This window comes from Pollachius pollachius, assembly GCF_949987615.1.
Source record: "Pollachius pollachius genome assembly, chromosome: 7".
NCBI lineage: Eukaryota > Metazoa > Chordata > Actinopteri > Gadiformes > Gadidae > Pollachius > Pollachius pollachius.
Window position 1 is genome coordinate 3,192,126 of NC_136940.1, and position 12,578 is coordinate 3,204,703.

At 41.5% G+C, this 12,578-nt stretch overlaps 2 protein-coding genes across 2 annotated transcripts in view; both read left to right on the plus strand.

Moving 5' to 3' along the window:
* Positions 1–12,578, plus strand: part of LOC307077825 (uncharacterized protein) — a 68,056-nt gene that overhangs the window by 24,111 nt on the left and 31,367 nt on the right. Inside the window, exons 4-5 of the mRNA XM_079739300.1 lie at positions 9,424–9,540; positions 9,615–9,731. Coding sequence (XP_079595426.1) covers positions 9,424–9,540; positions 9,615–9,731 — 234 coding nt within the window. The remainder of the gene's footprint in view (positions 1–9,423; positions 9,541–9,614; positions 9,732–12,578) is intronic.
* LOC307078388 (NLR family CARD domain-containing protein 3-like) lies at positions 726–5,055 on the plus strand. Its single transcript, XM_079740159.1, has 5 exons — positions 726–2,562; positions 2,958–3,131; positions 3,270–3,443; positions 3,616–3,662; positions 4,412–5,055. The coding sequence occupies exons 1-5, from the start codon at positions 839–841 to the stop codon at positions 4,963–4,965; spliced, it is 2,673 nt and encodes an 890-aa protein (XP_079596285.1). The 5' UTR covers positions 726–838; the 3' UTR covers positions 4,966–5,055.

The window sequence follows — 12,578 nt, forward strand, 5'->3', positions numbered from 1 at the left end:
CAGTTACCATTTCACCCGAACGGCAGTTACCGTTCCTGAACGGCATATGCCATGGTATGTCAGTGGTCGCGGTGTCACATGCCACAGGCCAATAAGCAATCTCGGCGTCTCTCGGATTATCGAGTTGAAGAATGTTGGACATTATGCTGCATATCAGCAGCAGAAAATCTCAGTGGAAGAGTTGCAGCACTATCTTGGTCTTTCAGCATAGCAAGTCACCAGTGATTCACAATCATTATTGCTCTCATGACGCCAATCATAAGTCTGTGTAAATAACAAAATAAACCTGAACATTTTGAATCTGTAACATGCAGTCCTTTTCACAACCATAAGAAATGAAGCCTCTAAATATCGTGATGTTGATAATTTAAAAGGAAATATTGACATGTTTCCACTCAGGCTGGTCTGATACAAATTCGCATGAAATCTTACAAAGAGTTACCAGTCAACATCAAAATGTATTCTTATGCTGAAACAAGGGCAAAATCAGCCATGTTTGGATTTCACTATTCATAGTGTCCATATCAACCACCAAAGCAAAGATGGAGATTGTTGTATTTGCTGGTGAGACCCCAAAGATTGATGTAGATTCGTAATAATGAATCAAAATATTGCATATTCCACTGAGAATGCTGATAGAAATTTGGAGGAATCTTGTACACGAAAATGTACACATAACTTTTCATACGATATCATACGAACCATTGCATGAGGATATTTTATTCCACTGATGTCACTATCCACTCACTTTTGTCTTGTGTTCTTTTGTCATTAAGGCTCTACTGCTGTTCAGTGCACACATAACATCAAGTCTCATCTGAAGGAAAAGTTCAGGTGCATGTTTGAGGGAATCGCTAAAGCAGGACATTCAACACCTCTGAATGACTTCTACACAGACCGCTTCATCACAGAAGGAAGCAGTGGAGAGTTCAACAAGGAACATGAGGTCAGACTGATTGAAACAGCTTCCAGGAAACCAGCCAGGGAGGAAAAACCAATCAGATGTGAAGACATTTTTAAACCCTTACCTGACCAAGATCAACCAATCAGAACAATAATGACAACTGGAGTGGCCGGCATTGGAAAAAACGTCTTAACACACAAGTTCACTCTGGACTGGGCTGAAGGCAAAACCAACCAGGACATAAACATCACATTTCTCCTTACTTTTAGAGAGCTGAATTTAATGAAAGGGAAAGAGTTTAGCTTGGTGGAACTTCTTCATCACTTCTTTATTGAGACCAAAGAAGCAGGAATTTGCAGATTCGACCGGTTCCAAGTTGTCTTCATCTTGGATGGTCTGGATGAGTGTAGACCTCCTCTGGACTTCCAGAACAAACCGATCTGGACTGATGTCACAGAGCCGACCTCGGTGGACATGCTGCTGACAAACCTCATCAGGGGCGACCTGCTTCCCTCCGCTCGCATCTGGATAACCACACGCCCTGCAGCAGCCAATCAGATCCCTGCTGAGTGTGTTGACAGGGTGACAGAGGTGAGAGGGTTCACTGACCCACAGAAGGAGGAGTACTTCAGGAAGAGATTCAAAGAGGAGAAGCTGGCCAGCACAATCTTCTCCCACGTCAAGACATCACGAAGCCTCCACATCATGTGTCACATCCCAGTCTTCTGTTGGATCACAGCTACAGTTCTGGAGGACATCTTTAAAACATCCAGGAGAAGAGAGGAGATTCCCAAGACCGTGACTCAGATGTACAGTCGCTTCCTGAGTGTTCAGTCCATACAGGGGGACAGGAAGTACCATGGGAGAGCTGAAATAGATCAGCACTGGAGTTCAGAGAGCAGGGAGATCATTGCCTCTCTGGGAAAACTGGCTTTTAACCAGCTGGAGAAAGGTAACCTGATCTTCTACGAGGCAGACTTGGAGGAATGTGGCATCGATATCAGAGCAGCCTCATTGACCTCAGGAGTTTTCACCCAGATCTTTAAAGAGGAGTGTGGGCTGTACCAGGACAAGGTGTTCTGCTTTGTCCATCTGAGCCTCCAGGAGTTTCTGGCTGCCCTTTATGTCTTGAAGTCCTTCATCAAAACTGGGGTCAATCTGCTCTCAGAAAAACAACCAACATCCGGGGAAGATAAACTCCTTCTCCTCTACAAGAGTGCTGTGGACAAGGCCTTACAGAGTGAGAACGGACACCTGGACTTGTTCCTCCGCTTCCTCCTGGGCCTCTCTCTGGAGACCAATCAGATTATCCTACAAGGTATACTGGGACAGACAGGAAGTAGCTCACTGAGCAATCAGAATACAGTGTCTTACATCAAGAAGAGGATAAATGGAGATCTTTCTCCAGAGAGAAGTATCAATCTGATCCACTGTCTGAATGAGCTCAACGACCATTCTCTAGTTGAGGAGATCCAACAGCTCTTGACATCAGGAAGTCTCTCTAGAGAATCTCTCTCTCCTGCTCAGTGGTCAGCTCTGGTCTTCATCTTACTGTCATCAGAAGAGGAGCTGGAGGTGTTTGACCTGAAGAAGTACTGTGCTTCTGAGGAGGGTCTTCTGAGGTTGCTGCCAGTGGTTAAAGCCTCCAAAATATCTCTGTAGGTTCACTATTAATAAGTATTACAATACACACAACATAAAATGCATAATACTGGAATATAAATGTTATGATAATATACAAAACATCTCTGTAGTTCTAATGTAATTGTACAATAACATGTACAATACATGCAAGAAAATATAAATAATGCTTCAATAGAAAGTAATATCACTATTCAAAACCATTTTCAAACACTAAAAAGCATATTTTCAATATTCTACATTTTACACCAAATATTGACATTTACGGATATAATATATTGACTAGTATATATTAGTTTAATCAATAAAACATCTCTTAAAGAAAATGTCAACACAATTCCTTCATTATGTTAAAAGTAAAAGGAAAGTTATTTTAATCACAGTTCCTAACATGTTCTGTTTATTTGTGAAGGCTGAATGGCTGTCATCTGTCAGAGAGATGCTGTGAAGCTCTGGCCTCAGTTCTCAGCTCCAACTCCTCTAGTCTGAGAGAGCTTAACCTGAGTACCAATGATCTGCAGGATTCTGGAGTAAAGCTGCTCTCTGCTGGACTGGGGAGTCCACACTGTACACTGGAAACTCTCAGGTCAGTTTCACTCAATGATCCAAGAATTACACCACAAGGTTCACTATCAGAAGGTATTTGACTGATTCACATCCAGAAAAGTAATAATTCACACCTGTGTGTGTGTGTGTGTGTGTGTGTGTGTGTGTGTGTGTGTAGCTTGTCTGGCTGCCTGGTCACACAGGAAGGCTGTGCTTCTCTGGCCTCAGCCCTGAGCTCCAACCCCTCCCATCTGAGAGAGCTGGACCTGAGCTACAATCACCCAGGAGACTCTGGATATATGATGCTCTCTGCTGGACTGGAGGATCCACGCTGGAGACTGGACACTCTCAGGTATGGAGAGGACAGCTCACCACTCAGGGACAATGTCTATTACAAGGATTAAACCAGCTGCTAGATGAAGTGGTTTAAACGCAGCTGTAAATCATGTTATTGAGAAAGTGATGAGAGCAGATGATTAAGGTGAATGTTTCAACATGCTGCTCTCACTTTGTTCCCCCCCCAGTGTGGAGCACGGTGGAGTGTGGAGACTGAAACCAGCTTTAAAGAAGTGTAAGTGTCTGTTTAGTTTAATTCATCACAACATACACTTACTATAGAGATGGAAAGTCCATCCACACAGCAGGAGGTGACGTCTATTCACTCAAATGTGTACTTGTGTGTATGTTTCCGTCTTTATGTATGTCTATTATGTTTGTGTAGGTATGTAGTAGGTGTATGTATGTTTCCATTACATAATGTCTATGTATACTATGTATGAACCAGTGTTACGGTACCAACAGTTAATTTCCAGCTTATATGTCAGCTCAGCTGGTTCAGTCTGTTGTTTACACAGGTAGATTACAATGTATGTGTATTCGAACTGTTCAAAGTCTAATATCATGAAAAGTATGTAGACTATGTATATATATATATTTATAGCTCAGATATTCCATGGGAGCAATTAAGTCATCACGCTGAACATTTGATGTATAATTTGTGTATGTAGTCTAGATATTGAGGGAGGAGATGCACTTTATACATTTCTATAGGTTTCAATGTTTGACTGGGATAGCCACTCACACACTCATGGGATTTGCAATGAACTTTGACTTTGATTATCTTAAAGTCATTGCACACAAGTCCACTATCGTACCAATCATACGATATTATTTGTTTTTCTATGTTAATGCTTATTGAGTAGATTGGACAGGAATAAGAAGAAGAATGCAAGACAACAGAACTAGTGATGATGATGATGATTATGATGATGATGATAAAGATTGGTTCTGCAACTTAATCATGTCTTTTTCTCCTGTCAGATGCCTGTGAACTCACGCTGGACCCAAACACGGCTCAAAGACAACTCTCTCTGTCTGAGGAGAACAGAAAGGTGACAGAGGTTAGCGAGAACCAGTCATATCCTGATCACCCAGAGAGATTTGAGCACTGGCCCCAGGTGTTGTGTAGAGAAGATCTGACTGGCCGCTGTTACTGGGAGGTAGAGTGGAAAGGAAATGTTGCTATAGGAGTGACATACAGAGGAATCACAAGGAGAGGAGCAGGTATTGACAGCAGGCTTGGAGCGAACAACAAGTCCTGGTGTCTTCATTGTTATGAGCGTGGTTACTATGCCCTGTACAACGGTAAAAGAACGGTCACGTGTCTCCCCCACGCTGGCTCTACCAGAGTAGGAGTGTATCTGGACCAGCCTGCTGGCACTCTGTCGTTCTACAGAGTGTCCCCAGGTGGAGGAGGGTCCTCAGACACACTGACACATATCCACACCTTCAAGTCCACCTTCACCCAGGAGGAACTCCTCCCTGGGTTTGTGTTATTGAGTCACGGTGCCTCTGTGACTCTGGGTCGGTTGTAGCAACACAGACACACATGCATATATAAACACACACACGCACATTTATGAATACACACGCATATATGAATACACACAAGACACACACACACACACACATGCATTTATGAATACACACGCATATATGAATACACACAAGACACACACACACACACATGCATATATAAACACACACACACATTTATGAATACACACGCATATATGAATACACACAAGACACACACACACACACACACACACACACACACACGCATTTATGAATAAACACAATACACACACAAACACCCACATTTATTAATCCACACATACACACACACACATGCATATATGATTACACAAAAACTCAAAGGCACACACGTTTGCATGTATGAATACACACATTCCACACACACAGATGCATCTATGAATAAACACACTACAAACACACTTTCACATTCGCACACAAATAAACACATGCATATACATTTAAGTTGATTTAAGTACATGGACTCAACTATACTGCTTTTTTGTGCCTCTGAAAAATGTTGGCGTGATAAACTATGAAAGGAAGAAACTTTTATAATGTTCCATAGGGCTAAGCAGGGTTTACAAAGACTATATTTCTAATGTAAAATGTATTTTAAATATTGATTGATTGTAAATCTAAACTTGTTTATTGTACAATATTTTGTATATTTTCAGACATTATCAGTTTCAAACTAAAGGGCCCTATAGGTTTATATTTTGATAAGCCTAAAATGGAACCTGATTTAAAGCAGATTTAATATTATATTCATAATGAAAGCAGTCTGAGAAAAGCTATTGATCATGATTGACTTTAAACAGAGTATTGATACATGTTCCATACTCCGTTAAAGATATTTACACACCTGTTTATGATTAGTATTGTCTGCTGCTTCTACTGTTTGAGTTCTAGTGTTTTTTGTTGTACTGGTTAATAAAGCATAATATTAATAAACAACTCAGTGGATCAACTTAATGTTGTCGTGTGTTCAGCAGAGGATCCGTTTACACTTGAAGGTCGGGGGTTCACTAAATAAAAATCCAAAACAGAGGCTTCATCTACACAAACATTAATAACCAGGATACCAGCAAGTGCATTTCCATATCAGACTCATACGCCCGAAGAGTGACGGAATATGGAGAGAATTCTAGAAGCGATCCGACAGGAAACAGACCCCAGCTACTGGCGTCGCTCCAGAGATGATCCTTGCAGGCTGGTTGATATACCACCTCCCCCGTGGCGTCTAACAGGACCCTGAGCGTCCATGTTGAAACACACAGAGGTCTGTGTTTGAGGCGGTGGTGCCGAGCTGCAGAAGAAGGAACCTCTCCTTCTCTGGGTGCGCGTGCGAGAGGGCCCATGCAGGACACCGTACCACAGAATCAGATCAGGAACTTTTACATTAAGACAGATCAGTCACACAACGAGTTCACCTTTTGTGTATTGTTATCATAGGGCAAGGCATGACATTAAAGAAGGATTCATTATTAGAATATTTAAATCCCTGCATGCAGTTTCGGCTGCGGCCACTAGAGGGTGCAGTGAGCCTCTGAAACATCACAAAGTGCGCCTATGGAGTTCAGCAGATGATTCTACTTCCTGTTTCTTCAGTTGAAATCCTCCAAGCTCAGCCGATGTTTCTCCAGAGCCCAATATATGCACCTGCTTGCACATGGAAGTCTTTCTTTACTACACAATAGACTATGGGCCTACTTATGTCTCTTACTCACAGGCTCTATATCAACTACAGCCTGTGATAGGAACCATAAATACACTTTATTACTACCTCATTTCAGAGGGTCTCCTGATGAGAAGCAACAAATAAAAAGTTTATGATTACTTCTCTCCTCGCTGTCTCCACAAACTACTGGATACTGAATGACTTCACGTTACAATGTTGGTACACTGTACTGATTTAGTGAGACTAAAGGTGTGTGTTGCTGAATACCAGCCTGTAGAGGGTGTAGCAAGATGGAGGAACACAAGAATCCAACTCAACCAGATTAATCACTGAAGAGAAAATAACCCTGCTATCATAGAAACATAACCATTATTAATGATAACACTACATACTGTATACTATGCTGTTCAAGGTCTGTTTTCTCCTCAACACCTTGTAAAGCCTTTAAAGCTGTCACATCAGCAGCTGCAGTCATGTAGAAATGTTCAATTTCTACATGAATGTTCAAATGTTCCAAAGGATCCACTTTGATGGCATAACAATCCAGTCTGTATTTCATTAAGTTTCTGCTTCTGAATGCTGAATGACACCACGTTAGAATGTTTGTACGCTGTGCTGATTCTAATGAGACTTAAGGTATTCTCAATGCCTGCCTGTAAAGGGTGTGTCAAGATGGAGAATTAAAAGCACACAAAGAATCCAAGCCAACAAGAACACTCATACAGTAAATATGCTGTTCAAACTCAATTACTTAATAACAATCCATGATGACAGTTCACACACTCTGCTGTGTGTCACTATTTATCTGATGATATATTTACTGTTTGGTTTCATGGCTAACATTCTTTATATTTACTCATAAATTGTAAACATTTTGGGACCCCAGTATGGAAAACTAATAGTTCAAAAAGGAGCAAACAGTCAAATGGTTCCACTGTTTAATACCCTTGGATATTTAACATGACCTCATGCGGGCCAAACACATGGACAATATTTTGAAAGTACTCAGAAGTGAGATCAGAGAACATGGTATTTAATGCCTGAATGCATTTTGCAATCAATTTCAATTCAATTTTAATTTAATTGAATTTTATTTGTTTAGCCCTTCATCACCATTACATTCTCAAAGGGCTTAACAGGCCAAATATTTATGACATTTGTGTCGTTTTGGCAAAGGTTTAGCTTTTGCTCCAATTTGTGTGTAGAATTCAGCGAAAATTAGCAAAAGACTTCGGAGCTCTCTGTCCATCGTTCATATTTTAATGAAGTGATTATTCGTCATCAGTGAGTGAGGTCATGGAACAGCAGCATATAGGAGGCTAGTCTGAGAGGAGTATGAACTGGGAGGGGAACTGGTCCAACTGGTTGGTTCACAGTATCATTTCCTTGTTATGAGTCGGGCTGTTTGGTGTGGCTCACTTCATTACAGCAGGAAGAAGACTAAGGTACTGTACTCAACTCTGATCCCTGATATATCATACGTATGCAGAACTTTAAATCTTATCAGTAGGTTGACTGATTTAGGAGCCCAGCAGCACAATCTTTACTCTCAGAGCCTTTAGAACCGTGTTAATGTTTGTCTCCGTTCCTAACACTTAACTTGTGTTTTCCTTTTGTGCTTTTATATTTTCATACGATATGGGGTAACACACGTTTTAATCACAGAGATGCTAAGGTACAGTTTGATGTGTTATGTTTTCTTTCGATTATTTGGTATAATCGAAAGATTTACTTACTATATTTATTTACTATATTCTCACTGTATTAATATATTCTAAATTATTCGGTTCTCAGTCCAAGTTCAGTGTTTCCAGGTTCCTGCTGTAAAAGAGACGTTGATCTCAGAGAGGGAACCTGTTTGAATAAAGGAATACGGGTCAGAGCATCAATACCTGTTCCCGTGTTGAGGGCGTTTCGGTCCAGGAACCAAACAGAACCCACATTTGGTTTCAATGGAGAACGATTTAAATTTAAACATTCACTGTAACGAGTAGTTTGAACTGTCTCATGGACTGTGTGTGTCTGTGTTGTAATGAGGTCAGTTTGGTTGCGCTGTGGGCTTTTATTGTGGAGTTTCAGTATGAACTATAATGAGGTCAGTTTGGTTTTGTTGTGGACTTTTATTTTGGAGCTTAATTGGTAACATTAGTTTCTTATTGAAGGTTATATAACGGTTTAGAACACTGATCTGTAGACTATTGATGCTCTATTGATTATGATCTACTGGAAGAGGGTTCAGCATTTCAGAAGGGAAATAAGGAATCATCCTAATATTGATTTGTATGAGATCCATACATAGATAGTTATAGAGTGTGTATGTATGATATCTAGACATAGAGAGTGTTAGAATGTATAGATTTAGACATAGATAGGGATATAGTGTGTGTGTGTGTGTGTGTGTGTGTGTGTGTGTGTGTGTGTGTGTGTGTGTGTGTGTGTGTGCGATCTAGACATAGAGAGTGATAGAGTGTGAAAATTAAACATTAGGAGGATAGGAAGTTGTCAATTTCATGCTCGCTAGTCAAATAGAATCCACAGAAACAATATGTAGTTGTGTTTGTGTCCAGGTCTCCAGTCTACTATGGATGAGGAGAGAGAGGAGGGGGGTCCTACCTCTAAAACCACTCTGTCTGGGGAACATGGCCGCCAGAGCAAAGCTAAGAGGTAAGAGGAGGATCTCTCCCCTTCTGTGACTTTGATCCATCTCAGAGCTCAGTAGTGATACATCATGACTCCATCCTTAGTCTGAGTAACAGCTGTGTGTGTTGTGTTGAAGCCCAGAGCAGCAGGAGAGAGCAGACTCCCCTGGACCCAGCTGTGTCTCCATGAAGAGTGACCGCTCTATGGCTCAACCTGAACAGTTTAAAGATGGAAATCTATCTATTAAGAAGAGGTAAGGATTTAGCAGAGATGATAAAAATACAGCATATAACAAACATCAATAAATCCTGGTTCTTGTTTTTCTAGAAAAGTCCTGCAGGAGAGGGCAGACTCCCCTGGACCCAGCTGTGACTCCATGAAGAGTAACCGGTCTATGGATAGACCTCCTGAATTGAAAGATGGACGCCCCACCAGAAAGGATAGGTAGGAGTTTCAAACAGAAGAGGATTTATCTGACTTAATGTATGTAAGTCAGGAGAAAAAGATCCAAAGTGTGTGTGTGTTTGTGTGTGCTTGTTCTCCACAGACAACACCAGAAGAGGTCAAAGGTTACCAGTGCTCAGTCAGTACAGCAGCAAACAGAGCTGATCAAGGTGTGTAAATGTACCAGACATTTGACTTAAGCTCTACAGGAACATTAGAAAGCATCTCTTGTGGTGCTAAAAGTATCCAAGGTTCCCTCTTTAGACCAGCGGGACGTGAATCCAGGACAGATGCTTCTGATGTTCTCAGTTAGTTCAGAGTAAAGTTCTCCTTGATGTTCGTTTCTATTCCAGAGGGCTGAGGAGAACGCACATGCTTTTCTAGACAAGGAGCTGAAGAAGCTCTGGAGGGTTCTCTTCCCACAATGCTCAGAGAGTCAGAGGGAGGAGGAGGAGGAGGTGGATGGTAAGAATGAGGAGCAGAGGAGGCGCGCCATAGAGGGAGTGGCCGACATCACAAAGCTCTGCCTGATGGAAATGAACCAGAATGAACTGGCCGACACACTGGGGGGCGGTAAGGTACTCTTATCTTGAAAACAGGGCTAGTGCAGCATTTGTTCAGCAAATTAAATTACATAATGTGAGATTTCTGCATTTCTACCATCAATTTGGAGATCTTTCCTATTCTGGGTTAGATGGTTTGATCCAGATATGTATGGTTATGTGGGGATATCAAATTAAATGGTTTGATCCAGATATGTAAGGGTATTGTGGGATTATCCAGTAGCGCTGAGATCGTTTATTGGCCTGTGGCATGTGCCACCGCGACCACTGACATACCATGGCATATGCCGTTCAGGAACGGTAACTGCCGTTCAGATGTGCGATCTGTTGTTGCTCTTGAAATGACAGATGCTTTAGAAAACAGCCGGACTTGCTCCGGTGACGGTAGTAAGCCTAGCCTTTAATCATCTGCTCGTTCCAAATGCTTCTTCTGATAGCTTGTAACCCAAGACGTCTCCTATTTGCCTTAAATGGAGTGCGAGTTGATGGTATCCTGTAAAACTTCTGCGTTTTGTTAGTCTTATTAAAACGGTTTGTGCAACCAACCGCACAACAAGACATGATCGCGGCTCTAGTCGCTCTGGTCTCTTTCTGCACTACATGCGCGTAGATCGGGGAGTGACGTAGACTGACGATCCCTCAGAGTCCTCGGTTGCTAAGCGACGTCAACGTCTTTGGCAGACTATTTCTCAGCTGATCAACACTACGAATGCTGATAACAAATAAATTGTAAAAAGACATACAGTGTACATTTATTTGGCCATATGCTAAAGACGTGTCTAGTTTACCGTCATGCAGGCTGTGTTCAGTAAAATAAATAGCGATGTTTTAATAATTTTGATTGATTTCATACAAATCAAACCTCTCCCTGTGTCGTTGTGTGTGCGTGTATCCGAGGTGCGTGCGTGCGTGGGGGGTTCTTGATTGACCGATTTTCGAATGTTATTCGAATACTTCGCAGCGAATATTGAATAGTATTTTTGCCAGGAATGCACATCCCTAGTACTTACCATTTTACATGAGTGGCATGCCAGTGGAAAAACGGTAGCTCTCATCCCACGACATATCCCGCTTTGATCGTTGAACTCTTTTCACATAGTAGTTATAAAAAGCTATTAAAACTACAAAATGACTCCATTAATGCAGGCTATGTGGAAAATGCATGGACCTATTAAAGAAAATGCGCTGACGTTGGCTCAGCCTTGCTCCGCCTCTTCCGCTACGTAGCTAAGATGGCTGCCGTAGAGTACGAAAATGTAGATCAATCCACACTCCGCGGTTTGACCGTTTGAGTATACCATCCGGGTCCTTTCAGTACACTTCTTTTCGCCCTGGTCTTAATTGGAACGCCCTATGTACTCAAACTAAGTATAATGAGTGTGGATAGTATGCATATTGGAACACAGCAATAGACTATGGCTCTAAATCTCTGTTATTGATTAGTCAGACCTGTTTAGGTGGCTAGGCTAACTACCGTCACCGGAGCAAGTCCGGCTGTTTTCAAAAGCATCTGTCATTTCAAAAGCAACAACAAACAGGTCGCACATATCCTAACAACAGAACGGACCAGAGAAACGTATAAATCCCTTTATTTACAGCGTTATGTTGTGATATAGTGCCAATAAAGACCAAATATATATAGCTTTACATTTACGGCAATACTTATCTTGAAATTATACGGAGGAGGCGGGGCGTGCTGGTGTCATATGCCATTGTTGGGAACGGCAGTTACCATTTCACCCGAACGGCAGTTACCGTTCCTGAACGGCATATGCCATGGTATGTCAGTGGTCGCGGTGTCACATGCCACAGGCCAATAAGCAATCTCGGCGTCTCTCGGATTATCGAGTTGAAGAATGTTGGACATTATGCTGCATATCAGCAGCAGAAAATCTCAGTGGAAGAGTTGCAGCATTATCTTGGTCTTTCAGCATAGCAAGTCACCAGTGATTCACAATCATTATTGCTCTCATGACGCCAATCATAAGTCTGTGTAAATAACAAAATAAACCTGAACATTTTGAATCTGTAACATGCAGTCCTTTTCACAACCATAAGAAATGAAGCCTCTAAATATCGTGATGTTGATAATTTAAAAGGAAATATTGACATGTTTCCACTCAGGCTGGTCTGATACAAATTCGCATGAAATCTTACAAAGAGTTACCAGTCAACATCAAAATGTATTCTTATGCTGAAACAAGGGCAAAATCAGCCATGTTTGGATTTCACTATTCATAGTGTCCATATCAACCACCAAAGCAAAGATGGAGATTGTTGTATT